This window comes from Panthera pardus, unplaced genomic scaffold (genome assembly GCF_024362965.1).
Source record: "Panthera pardus isolate Hobbes unplaced genomic scaffold, ASM2436296v1 HiC_scaffold_6, whole genome shotgun sequence".
In the NCBI taxonomy this organism is placed as follows: domain Eukaryota; kingdom Metazoa; phylum Chordata; class Mammalia; order Carnivora; family Felidae; genus Panthera; species Panthera pardus.
In genome coordinates, this window is record NW_026526991.1 from 15,807,718 (window position 1) to 15,821,345 (window position 13,628).

The following is a 13,628-nucleotide window of genomic DNA, read 5'->3' on the forward strand; positions in this document are numbered from 1 at the left end:
TAATAAAGGAAAAGAAGACATTCAAACAAACGAGATGGAAAAGTGCATAAACATCCGAACTCACTGGCGACCAGAGCACAGGGGGAACATGGTATAACTGACCTCACTTTCCCTTGCAAGATGGTTGGGGGGGGGGCGTGGGGGGCCGTGTTCCTTTTGAGAGACAAAGTATTTACACTGAAACTACATTCTAAAAACTCTACTCATGTGGAAGTTAATATAGGAGGTCACATGTGCTCCACCATGGTTTTAAGCGTGACTGTTTTACTTAAGAGAAATGTCCTCCTTCTTCCCTGTTTACAGACCCTCTCCCCTGCCTCCCTCTCCCACCTCATCGGTATCCTTCTCCTCTCACTCGCTGTGCCCCACACTGGCCACCTTCTGTAGTTCCTCCAACAAGCTCAGCCTGCCTCCCACCCTGGAGGGAGCAGCGGATGCTGTGGGATGTGCCCAAGTTACCCCTGAGGACCGAGGTGTCCTTCTCCTCTGCTGGGGGGGCTGCTTGCTGAGGTCAAATCCTTGCTGAGGAGTTGTCCTCAGCAGAATGTGAAGGGAACTGCCTTGCCCAAAGCTTCACCCCCCTTCAGGGGGTAGCCGATATTCCATGATGGGCAAGGTGGGGGATAAAGGCCTGGACCCAATGCCTGGACTCTGGTCTCTCTGAAGGGCCAGCCCAGCCTCAGAACTCCCCACAGGATTGCTGAGGACTCTACTGCAGCCTCCTGTCAGCCTGACACCCCCTCTGCCTCTCCCAGTGTCCCTCACACCCCCATGTGTCAATATTGGATGCATGCCCGAATAAACCACCTGCACACCCATCTCTGCTCAGTCTGCCTCTGGGAAAGCCCAACCTACATTAGTACAGCCTTTTAAGAAACTGTTCCCTCTGCCTAGAATGTTCCCTGCCCCTGATTTTCACATTGTCATGTTGTGGACTTCTTGTCATACAAATGCGTACTTAAATGTCACCTCCTCCAGGAAGCTTTCCCACACCACTCAACCTAAAAAACCCTCTCAGACACTACCCTGTCAGCCAGTTCTAACTCTAGGCACAGCACTTGTCAGTATCTAATGCATTCCTTGTTTATTTATTTATCATTCATATGATACTTTTATATCATAAAACTTTCCCCCTCATCATTCCTGGTCTATATTACTCACTGTTGCACTCTCAGAGCCTAGAACAGGGTGTAGCAATAGTAGGTGCACAGCCAACATTTCTTCAATTAGTGACTGAAATTCTATCTCATACATATAAAGGGAATTGGAGGACAATCTGATGTTCTTTGAACAACCTGATGTCTTTTGATAATAATACAACAAAAATTTATAAATTCTTGAATCTGATTTGGCCTTGAAAGCAAATTTATTTAAAAAAAAAAAATCCCCTGCCTGACTTTGTGAATTGGAAAATGAAATGTCTTTTGGAATGATCTACGTGACGTTTTATGTAGAAAAGGACATTCTGTACAGACTTAGGTACAGTAGGGGTGAACTGACTGCAAACATCAGGAAGGAGGGAAGGCCTGCTCCAGGATGCCCTGGGGGACTCAGAAGGGAGGGTGTGCTGACCGCTGGCTCTACGTCAGATGCTTCAAGCGCTTTCTTTGTACTAACTCAGTTTCCTCTTGACGACTACCCCTAGGAGTTTGATACCACTGCTATTCCCATTTTACAGGTGAGGAGACTGAGGCACAGAGAGGTTAAGGACCGCACCCAAGGCTACACAGCTGGGAGTTAATTTCTGGCAGTCTGATTTAAGACGCTGCACTGTCCACAGACTCACTGTTGCCAGGCAGATATCAGAGAATCACAGAAAATTAGAAACGAACAAGGTGATTTTTCTTCTACTCACTCTCAAATTTTTTATTCTGAAATGTGCAACGTGCTCAGGTTTTTAAAGTCAGTGTGTCTGCCGATTCCTTGCATTTCTAGAAATTCTCATGCCCAAAGTCCTTTATATTGATACCTCATTAGATGTCCTGGCATTATGGGAATTTGTGTGGCCATGATTTGGGAGAGGAAGGGTGCAGGCACAGGTTTGACCATGGAAATAGGGTAGAATTTTCAAGAAAATGAAAAGCAGCAAATGCAATGAGAAAAAGAAGACAGGGACAAAATGATGGAAACAAGCCAAAGTCTGGAAATCAAGCTCTTGAAAACAACCTTTGCTGTCCTTGCAGCCAAGCAAGCTGACTGTGGAGACTCTTGTTAGAGAAGATTGAGTTACGCTCCTGAATGCTTTCTCCCGATGCAGTCTTCCTCTCACCTGTGCATGGATTAGTCAGGAGAATCTAATGTGATTTGCTCCTTAAAGCCTATCTGCTCTCTTTTCTCATTTGTCCTCTCTTCTCCATCCATCCTGAGTCTTCTCTTCCTTTCTTCCAAAGCAGGGGCTTTGCAGTTAAAGAGACCCAGCCTGTGCCCCTTCGTGGCCCTGTGTATATTCAGGCAAATGATTTAACTGTCTAAGCTTTATTTTCCTCATCTGTGAAATGGGCATAAATGATACCAACTTCAGAGAATTGTGAGAATTCAGGGCACCTATAGGAAGTGCCTGGCATGGAGGAGGCTGGCACATAATAGCTCTTAGTGCCTACACCTCCCCACTTCTCCTTCCTCCCTCCCCTTCCTTCCTTAATCCCCTCAGGTTAGCTGGGCTGTGCTGCCAGGGGAATCATAGCCCTAACTGACATGGAGTTTTGAGGAATAAATCTCAGGTGTAGACAGTTCTTGTTCTCAAAGGTACAAAAAAACTTCTAAGTAAAGCTCTTAGAGGAGAATGTACCTATAAACCTCAAACATGAAAACAACCACTTAAAACAACATCCATTAAATATTTCACCAAGTCCAGGAATTCCAAATATTAAAAGTAAAGCCACTAAAGGAGATAATGCTTGTTAATATTACTAATGTTAAAATAATTCTAGTATAGTTGCAATTAAGGATTAATTCATTAAGGGATCATTGGTAGGGGTGAACAGACCACCATTACTATAATTTGTTGCATCCTTATTAACTATAACAATGGATTCCATTAAATCAGTTAACAACACCCACATGGCAGCCAGTCCTTGCCAGGGTCTTGGTGATGGAAAACAAAATCTACACCCAAATAAAATAAATACGAAAATCCCAATCTCCAGGCTGGACCTAAGTTGAGTAGTTTACACAGAGCTGCAAATTAAATTGACTGCATGTTAGGCTCCTGGATGTCAAGTTCTCATGCTGATGTCAAACTTTTCGGCGATACCCTATTGTATCAGCAGGAAGCTGAAGTTACACGAGCACCACATCAAGAGAGAACTTGCTGAAAATGAACTTACCATTGCAGAGTAGCAGGAGTGGAGTGGGGCTTGGATGCTCTATTGTTTTCTTTTTCCTCATCTGTTAAAGGAAAGAAAAAGGAGCTACCTTCAGTAGGAAAAGTAAAAGGCTTCTCAGCTCTCCCAAAGTTCCCTCAAATATTGATGATTTGAAAGCAACCGTACTTTGGCTTTTCCGACATGTTAGACTTCTTCTCGAGTGAGAAAAAAAGGGGAAACTGACTTACACAGAAAACTCTTTTACATCACTTTGCATTTTGATCTGATGTAACTAACCCGTGAAGAGTTGAGGAACTGTCTCTCTTTATCACTGAGCAGCATGACTGCGTTCACCCGACTTGCTATTTTCCCACCTGCAGCTGGACACCTGACTCTAGATTCTGACCTAAGAACTTCTAGACCTCACTGACCGTTTGCTCCTGGTAACGCCCATGGAATAGACAGCAGTGTCAGGTAAGGGAAGAAGAGTGTAAGGGTTCGGGAGAATTAGGATAGCAGTACAACAGAGCAGAGATTGGCAATTCTTTTTCTGTAAGGGGCCAGAGAGCAAATATTTTAGGGACTGGGGGCCAAGAGGCAAAATCAAAACTATTATATAGTATTTATATAACAAAAGAAAAAACAAATTTCCACAAAACTTTAATTGACAATATTCAAAATGTAATAATAGTAACTGAGTACAGTTTTTGTAACATAGGTCTATTAATAAGGATAATGGAACTGTTTGGGGGGAAGAGGCAACATTTTTCTTAACCGGAATTCAAAGTTCACATCTCTACCATTGAACAGATTATAAATATTCACCTGTAAAAACCATTCTTAATTTATAGCCCTATGAAAACAGGCATCAGGCAAGATTTGGACTGTGAGGTCCTGGTTTGCTGATTGCTACAACACAGCAATCTGAACAACAGATCAGTCTTTGTGTCTATGAAGAACTACTCACAATTTCATCGTGGATTAACTGAGCAATACATAGTAATTAGCCTCATCCAATTCCTAATAAAGATTATTAATAGAAACAGTCAACATAAAATTTCTTGATCCACAAAATTTGACCCAAGAAGACCGGTATGAATAACAATCTCAAGAGAAAATTAATAACATCAAAACCCACAAATATAATCAACAAAATTTACTAAGAACACGTAAAATGGTCAAAGAAATAAGTCTGTGGTGTAAAATTTATATGGAAAAGAATCTGTACATCCACAAAAAATATTTTAAGTAAAACAAAAATGAAAGTGGAAGAAAATGAAATATGGTATAGGGAAAAACATTAAAAATAAATAAATTAGCTTAGGGGCACATGGTTGGCTCAGTTGGTTGAGCATCTGACTCTTGATTTCAGCTCAGGTCATGATCTCATGGGTTGTGGGTTCGAGCCCTGCATCAGGCTCTGCACTGATAGTGTGGAGCCTGCTTCATGTTCTCTATCTCCCTCTCTTTTGCCCCTCCCCCACTCATGCTCTCTCACTCTCTCAAAATAAATATTAAAAAAATAAATAAATAAATTAGCTTAATAAAGTTGAGTTCAGAAAACATTTTCTTGATGGAAATGTATAAAGACTGGTACGATTCTGATTAAAATGTGTATTCATAAACACCATAAGACACTCCTGTTGCTTATACAACAAGTGTACATATTCAGCTTCTTCCTTACTAAACAGAACTGCAATTTAGAGGGGACCATGTGTCCAGGGAGGGTGATTCCCTCTCAAACCCTAGAGAGGTGAATGTTGATTAATTTAAATCTACCACCGTAGTTTTATCTACCATCAAGCCACTGATGGGGTAGGTGTGACATGATGGGGGCGGGTGACACGATGCTGGCCTTTAGGACTTACAGAGAAGCTCTCTGGGGGCCTCTGGGAAAGATATTTTTCCCGATAAGAAGAGATGGAAGGGCTTGATTTTGAACTTCCGCCCTCCAAAACTGTGAAAACACAAGTATCTATTGTTTTATGCAAAAGCAAGCAAGCAAGCAAACAAATAGGTGAGAGAGTCTGGCCTGTGCTGGTTTTGAACATGGCTGAGTGGACACGAGAGTGAGGCAGCAAGCTTTCAACTGGGAAAAGAGCAGCCTGGGGATGAAGTCCACACTGAGGCAGCAGAGAGGAAAGGTGGAAAGACTGGGGGTTCCAAATGTCATGTTGTGCCTCATCAGCCGACCCCCCAAACAGCTGCCTCTTTGTTTGGTCAGATGATAAAATTTTCTTAGTCAATAAAACCTTTTTTCATTGGGTATTCTCTTCCCTACCACCAAAACCATCCTAACCAATACAAACACTCACACGAAATGTTCTCAGGGACAAAGTGTCCCAGTCCATCATGGGCTCGACACCTGCTCACGGTGCTTTGTCAACCTAGAGCTCCTTCTAAATGCTTCTCATCCTTTCCAACTAGAATAAATGACACCACTGCCTTGAAGCCTTCCCTGATACTCTCCAAGTCAGGCATCATTGATCCTAACTCTTCTACAACCGATTAAAACTTGTCTCTTGGTTGGACAGTTTAGCCACCTGGATCATTATTTCTGTACACAGCCACATCCATCTCTCCAATTTCAGTATCCTACTTAAGAAACTCCTACTTAAGAAAGGGATGATATCTTAGTAATTTTTGTGTTTCCTCTTGCTAGTGCCTCCCACCTGGCACTTAACAGTTGAGTCTGCCTTCCACAAACGTCTTCATTTCTTAAAACGTCTTTATTTCTTAAAAGAAATAAAAAGCACAATAAGGAGCATGAACACGTGGGTCTCACAACAATATAGACACACACACAAAAATACTAACCTCGGTTTTCACAAAGAAACAAATAGGAAATAATAATGAGGCACAATTTTACATCTCTGAGAGTAACACGAGTTTTAAATAATGATAATCCCTAATGCTGGGGTGTAAATGGTAAAACTGACAGTCACATATTTTTCTGAAGGTAGTGTTAACTCATACAAAGTTCTGGCAAACAAACTGGCCGTAATAGTGACAGCCATCTAAAATGTCCAGTCACTTGACCTCACAACCCAACTCCTAGAAATGATACTAAGCAAATAATCCAAAATAAATAAAAGACTATGTTAAGAAACACATGATTGATTTTCTTCTCAAACAAGGAAAAGTACATAAATGACCTAAATATACCTCCTGGCGTATGCTGGAACATGATTAACATTTCCATTCCCACTAGAACTGGCAGACTATCTCCCCCACCCCCTGCTTCTTTACATTTTAGCATTTTGGCCAAGCTGGACTAGATATCAAAAGACCTGTGTTCTAGAATCAATGCCAAAACTTACTGGCCATGACTGAGCAAACCCCTCAACCTTTGAGCTTCATGTTCCTTCATTTGTAAATGGTCATTTTATAGGGCCAGTGAAAGGATTATATTAATTAATTCAAAAAATATTCACTGAATAGCTGATTTATGCCAGCTAGACACCGAGGATAAAGAAATTAAACTCCTGTCCTTCTGTCTGGTTGGAGAGCGAGAAAGACAAACAACGGAGAGAAAGGCCAAGTTCAGTGAGAAGTGATAAATGCTATGACACGGGTAGGCAAGGAGGAGCCTGCTGACACAGACTGGGTGAAAAAGCAGAGCCCATCGCGGAAGGCTTACTGGAAGAAGCAGTGATAAGTGAGCTAAGTCTCTGAGTGTGCCAGAGATGGGAACCAGATGGCAAGGAAGGGGGGACCAAGTCAGGGGAAAAGAAGGTGGAGAAGGTGAGGAACAGACCGAGACAGGGGACCCAGAAGCTCATGACCCCCTCCCAGGAGGAAGATGGCTACAACGCGGGTTGGGCGTGGCGCAGGGAGCTGGAGAGGGGCTCTTCTGACAACGTAATAACTCTGTTTAAGCTTCAAGACAGTTGCTTAAACTGAGGATAATAAGCACGCCTGCCTTGAAAGGCTGCCGGCGGAATTAGTGGAATGAACTCAACACAGGCTAAGAGCTCCCAAATCTCATTTTCAGGGCTGCGTGGCAAAGACCGCCCTCGGCTGCTCTGGCGGCCAGGAGCCCCCGGAGCACTTCTGCTCAGCCGTGGCTGCTGTGGGAAGCAGGCCAGGGAGGCCGCGCTTCTGCTCGCTTCTGCTCGGAAAGACTTCCAGGGACAAAGACAAATGCGTGGATGGAGACCCCGCCAGGCAAACACACACTGGGCGACATCACAGCTCCAAACAGGAGGTGGCATTTGAGCTGCACCCTGAAGAGACAGTCAGTGTTTTTAAAATAACTTTGTTTTCTGTTCGCAAAAGTAATCCATGTCCATTTTTTGACTTTGGGAAAATAGACAGAAAATAGAAATCTCTGGAAATCTAAGCCCCTCTCAACACAGAGAACTATTGTTTTCATCTTATTTACCTCCAGTCTGCTTTCAGTGTTCTCTTTCACACCCAAGGACACGCACACCCCGAACTTAAAACAAGTGGGGGCCACACAGTCACCCTGGCTTGTCGCCTGTCCCCTTCGCCTTTACAAGGACAGGTCAGACTTTGAGAGGAGGACGCTGAGGGAGGGGGTGTTCCAGGGGAGGAAGCAGCACACGAAAAGTCTTGGAGGACAAAAGCCGCGGCCCAAGGGAGAACGCACACCTTCCACTTGGCTGGAGCCACAAAAGTCCCTTGTTCTGGGACTCCGTCTCAGTGCCCTCCCCGCCTCAGGTCACACCTGTCTCTACTGTGTCAGATGTCTCTCCCCAGTGAAGCTCTGCGATGGCCCATTTCTGGTACCAGTGAATGCAGAGAGACCTGGCTTTGAGGGCAAGGCAGGCCTGGGTGCGAGTCCCAGCTTTGCCCTCGACTCTGGTTGGAACCCTGGGCAGCTACCCCACTAAAGGCCTGGGAGTCCTTTACCTAAAACATGAGAATCATAACTCATACCACAAGCACAGTTTGAAAATTAAGTGTGTTCAGAACCAGACACCTTAAAAAAGAATACCATCACAACAGTAATAGCATTTATTGGCCAAGTACTTAAGCCAGGCATCGTGCATGCCTAGGTTTTCGTGCACTCTCTCACTGTATTCCTCCCAAGGGTGCCATGAAGAAGTTTCGTATCTGATTTCATAAAGAAGGAGATCGAACTTTGGAGAGTCTGAATCACTTGCACCAGGCCCTGCAGCCAACGAATGGAGACTGGACTTCACTCTGTGCTCAGCACACGGTGGCTACTGACCGTACTTGGACAAGAACTGGTCGATGCTGGAACCAGTGCAGACTCTCCAGCTTGGTCACCAAAGAGGTGCCTTCCACCCCTGCAGGCCCCTTTCTAGACCCCTAGTGACTCTGTGCCCAGCCTCTCTCTCTCCCAAAAAGGGGTGTGTGTGTCACAGCCAGGCCCCTCCTATTTGATGGCTGTCAAGCCTGATTCGCCAGAAGTGCTGGTTACTCACTTACTCATTCATCAAATACCGATCGATCGTCTGCTAGGTTCCAGCCCTAGGCCAGGGGCTAAAGGGTGAGACCAGACAGACATTGTCTCTGCTCTTTAAAAAAAAATTTTTTTTTAATATTTCTCTATTTTTGACAGAGAGGAGTAGGGAAGGGGCAGAGAGACAGGGAGACACAGAATCAGAAGCAGGCTCCAGGCTCTGTCTGAGCTGTCAGCACAGAGCCCGATGTGGGGCTCGAACTCATGAACTGCAAGATCATGACCTGAGTTGAAGTTGAATGTTTAACTGACTGGGTCACCCAGGCGCCCCGTCTCTGCTCTTTTAAGATCAGAGTCAAATTATCAGCAAATAAAATGTAAGGGCAAGTCCAGGATGTTACAGCAGCACCAAATGTGGGGTGTGAGCTGCGTCTTGGTATCTGAAGGAGGAGAAGGAGCCACCTGGGTGACGAGCACAGGAGAGCACATTCTAGGTACAAGGAAATAGCCACAGTTGATAGAAACTTTACTCTGCCAAATGCCTTTTCTTTTTAACAGGCAAAAATGCCGCAAACGAAATGAGATTCATGCCATAAGGCAGAATTTCCAGCCAGCAAGGCTCCTGGAGGCACTCACAGCACACGCTGGGCCACCCATTCTCAAGGCCCACCCTGCTCATCCTACCAAAGCCAGAGAGCGGCCGTTTGCTTAAAACCTCCCAGCGAGATGCAGCCCACTGCCTGGCCTTCCAGCCACTCTGTCCTGCTCTCACTTTGCAGTCATGTCTCCAAACACGCTCCAGGGAATCTCAGTCAATTTCCCAGTGGAAACTCTCTGCTCCCCTCTCTGGATCTACGTCCTGATAGAAAGTCTGAGGCCAAATTTCCAGGCTCAAACACTGGCTCCACCACCTGCCAGCTGTGTGACTTTGAACAACCTTTTGGTGCCTTAGTTTCCTTACCTGAAAAACAGGGGTAACAATAGCATCAAGCACATACTGTAAGGATTAGTTAACCACTCCTGGCACAAGATACATGCCACCTATGTATTCGCTGTTACTATAATAGTTGTCACTCTTCTGCAGCGGCCATGCACCTGGATCCCCATCCTGTCCCTGGGGCTGCGTTTGGCAAGCCCAGCCCCTGGGACACGGCTATTTGCTCCTCCCCTGTGCTCCTGCAGCACCCCAACTAGCCCCTAGCAAAGACTTCATCACAGGTATGGTCACTGCTTGCCCACCAGTGTGTCTGCCTTGCTAGTCTGTAAGCTTTGTAGGGCACAGACTGCCTCACCACTGTGGCTCCAGTACCCACACAGAGTAGGGGCTCAAGAAGTATTTGTGGAGGGGCGCCTGGGTGGCTCAGTAGGTTGAGCATCTGACTCTTGATTTCAGCTCAGGTCATGATCCCAGGGTCATGGGATCGAGCCCCATGTCAGGCTTAGAGCCTGCTTAAGATTCTCTCTCTCTCTCCCTCTGCCCCTCTTCCCTGCTCTAATAATTTTTTTTTAGAAAGAAGTATTTGTGGAATGAATGGATGAATGGCTAAGATAATACCACAATTAAATTCTGAGACTACCCATCTTCATAAACATACAAATAATAATTCTATCAGAGAACCTTTACTGGGGACTTATAATGTGCCAGGCACTTTTCACGGCATTTACTTTTCACAGCTGCCCAAGACAGTGAATGATTTAAAATATGTGAAACACCAAATACAGTGCTTAATGTATACTTAGTGCTTAATCAATTTTAGGTCTAATTACTAGTATTATCCCCCTTTACAGAGAAAGACAATGAGGCTCAGAGAAGTGGGAAGCAAGCTGTCTGAGGTCACACAGCTAGTGGGGGAGCCAGGAGAGGACCCACTGTAGTTGACATGAAAACTTCCCGAGCCCAAACATTTTGAGCCTCAGTCTCTCTTGCAACCTCTAGTACTGCACTAAATATGGTAGAGAACATAGTCTCTGCCTAATAGCTGCTGATTGAATTCACAATATTTGGGAACCTATTTTAGAATATTTCCTGCCTGGAGCCGGTGTGTCAGAGTTTAATATTAAGGGAGAACGTTTCTAAATTAATTACTTCTTTTCAGATCCCAGGAAAGGTTCAAGTTTATGCAAGTCTCGAGTTTCACTTCAAAGTCCTAATTCTATTTCCTTTCATTATGTTAACCTGGCTGCACCTGGCCAGACCTCACCTGTTGGGAACATGCACCGGCCAAACATTTCATTTCCCCTTATCCAACCTCTTCCCAGCCACTGCAAAGGACGCCAGCAGATGATCAGGGTGCCTGGACCTAGGCCTTTGGCAGTGGGCATCAGCCCCTGGCAGCAAACCCTTCTCCCCGTGGGAACAGGGCTGAGCCCCAAACAAAACTGTGATGTTGGCAGGCATTGCTCTGAGGGGGCCCCACACCTGCCTCCTTTTACCTCCTCTGGGTGAATTCCTTCCTAACCTTGGAGTTAGAAAAGGCCTTTCTAATTTTCATACAAAACCCAAAAGCCATAAAAGGAAATGTTGATAAATTTCCTACATAAGAAATCCAAAGCTTCTATGTGGGGGTGTGGGGGAACCACACCTTAAGTAGAAAGATAATACCGTGCTTGGGAAAACTTCAGTCATAACGCAGACAACAATCTCATCTCCCCACCACAGACAGAGTGCCAATAAAACTGAAAGGAAAAGGACTAAGAACCAAGAGGAAAAAAAAGACAAAACAAAAAACAAAACAAAACAAAACCAAGCAAGGCACATGACACACAGTTGATGGAAAAAATACAAATGTTCTTGAAATGTGAAGAGATGATTAATTTCAATTAGTGAGAAGGAAAACTACACTGAAGTACCATTTCTCAATCAGATTGGCAAAAATCCAAACTGCGACCACACAACTGTGCATGAGGTTGTGGGAAAGAGGTGCCCTCCCACCTTGCGGGGGTAGCATGACAGGGTGCCTCCGCATGTGGAAGGTCATCTGGCCCAATGTACTGAAATCCCACATGCTCTTTAGCCAGCGGTCCCATGTCTGGGAACAGATCCTACAGCTATGGGTGGGACACACGGGAGGTGACCATACGCATCGCAACTTGTCTGGAATGGTAAACGTTCAGAAACAGCTCAGCGCTCACCTGTGTAGCTAAACTATGCTACATCCTCACAGAATGCCACACAACTGTGAAAAAAAAAAAAAAGATTGAAAACAAGAAAAGAATGAGGACGTTCTCTGTTCTTACTGACAGGGAGCATTCTGGGGTTTAGTATTAAGTGAAAAAAGCAAGTCACAACAAAATGCATTGAGGCTGCTGCCTTTTTGTCTTAGAAAGTGGCATAAAAGGGGGTGCCTGGGTGGCTCAGTTGGTGGAGCACACGACTCCTGGTCTTGGGTTGTGGGTTCGAGCCCCATGTTGGGTGTAGAGATCACTTAAAGATAAAATCTTCAAAAAAAGAAGTGGCAAAAAAGAACATATACTTGAATTTTTATTTGCATAAAGAAATAAAATACTGGCAGAATGCACAAAAAGCACCAGAAATACTGGAAAAATACATAATAAACAAATAAATGCACGTACCACTAGGGAGTTGAGGTGGGACTGAGACTTCTTAATGAGTACCTTTAAGGCATTCTGATTTTTGAACCATACGAACACCTTATCTATTCCAAAATACTCTGAGTTTGAACAAATTAAAAACTCCTCTGTTCGGGAGGGAGCAACTGAAGGAAGAATCTATTTATACTTGGTTAAGTGATACTGGAATGCCAAAAACCGAAAGCAAATTACCAATACTGATAACCTGACGGCTTTACAGCGTTTTGCTTTCCTAATATCCATTTACCTAATAAACACATACTGTGCACCTACTAGGCACCAGGCCCTATCAAATTAAATGACACACAATCAGAAGACATTCTCTCTTCCCCTCAGGGAGTTATGGCCCACGGAGGGACTGAGTGGAGGTGTCGAGGGGCCCTGGCAGTGAGCTCCAAGCACAGAGGACAGACTAGCGCCTTCTCCACAAGAGGAGAGGACAGACAGACACTCAGAGGGACACAAGAAGGGCAGCCTGAGATGGAAGAGTGGGTGGGTGAGGAAGGGGAGCAGTCTGGGGGGTTGTCTTTAACCATGGCCTCATCAGCCAGCCAGCGGTCTTGCGCTGTGGTTCCCAGCTACGACTAAACTGCCCCACATGGGCAGTCCGACTATTACAAGCCATCATGCGAAGACTCTGGGAACTTCCCAATCCAAGTCCTTGCCCTTGCTCTGGGAGCTGTCGAACACCTTCCTGCTATCAGCAGGAGGCTTTCGTCCACCACTCGGTACATGAGAAAAAGTTTAGCTACATTTCCTTTTCTCTGGAACCCACGGTAGAAGATCACAAGATCCCAAACTGGAGACACCTGCCCAGTGAGTGGATTAGGGTGAGGGAGATATGTGGCTTTCACACACACAGCCCTGAGATGCAATGAGATCTTAAAATGATAATGATGCGTCACATGAAGCTGGGACCCACTGAGACCCCAGTTCTATGCCATCATGCCACTGAACTCCGACTTTCCTCTTCCTTGTGCTGTAAAAATTCTCTGTCACCACCCAACAGTGGGGAACAACCATGACAAGTCGGGGAGGTGTCGGGGAGGGTAACAGAAGAAGGGCTGAATTCAGAGAGAGGCAAAAATGACAGAGCGGCCACTGGTAGCAATGGCCAAGAGAGGGTAGGGACACAATGTGGACTGTCTCAGGAGAAACAGCAGCCCTTCCCATATTTCCAACCCGCCCCCCCTCCCAGCACACACAATCTGGTAACCCTTGGAGATATAGGGCAGACTCTGGACTCCCACCTGAGATACAGGATGGAGGCTGGAGTCACTGACTTAGATGTGCCCTGAAGGCTAGAGGACTTGGGCACATCTGGGTCACATTGAACTTAA

At 45.1% G+C, this 13,628-nt stretch overlaps 1 protein-coding gene across 3 annotated transcripts in view; it reads right to left on the reverse strand.

Annotated features, from left to right (window-relative positions):
• The window catches only part of RFX4 (regulatory factor X4), a 163,819-nt gene that overhangs the window by 112,146 nt on the left and 38,045 nt on the right, over window positions 1-13,628 (reverse strand). For all 3 annotated transcript variants that reach the window (XM_019446673.2, XM_019446672.2, XM_019446674.2), the window contains one exon: window positions 3,327-3,387. In XM_019446673.2, the coding sequence (XP_019302218.1) occupies window positions 3,327-3,387 (61 nt within the window). The remainder of the gene's footprint in view (window positions 1-3,326; window positions 3,388-13,628) is intronic.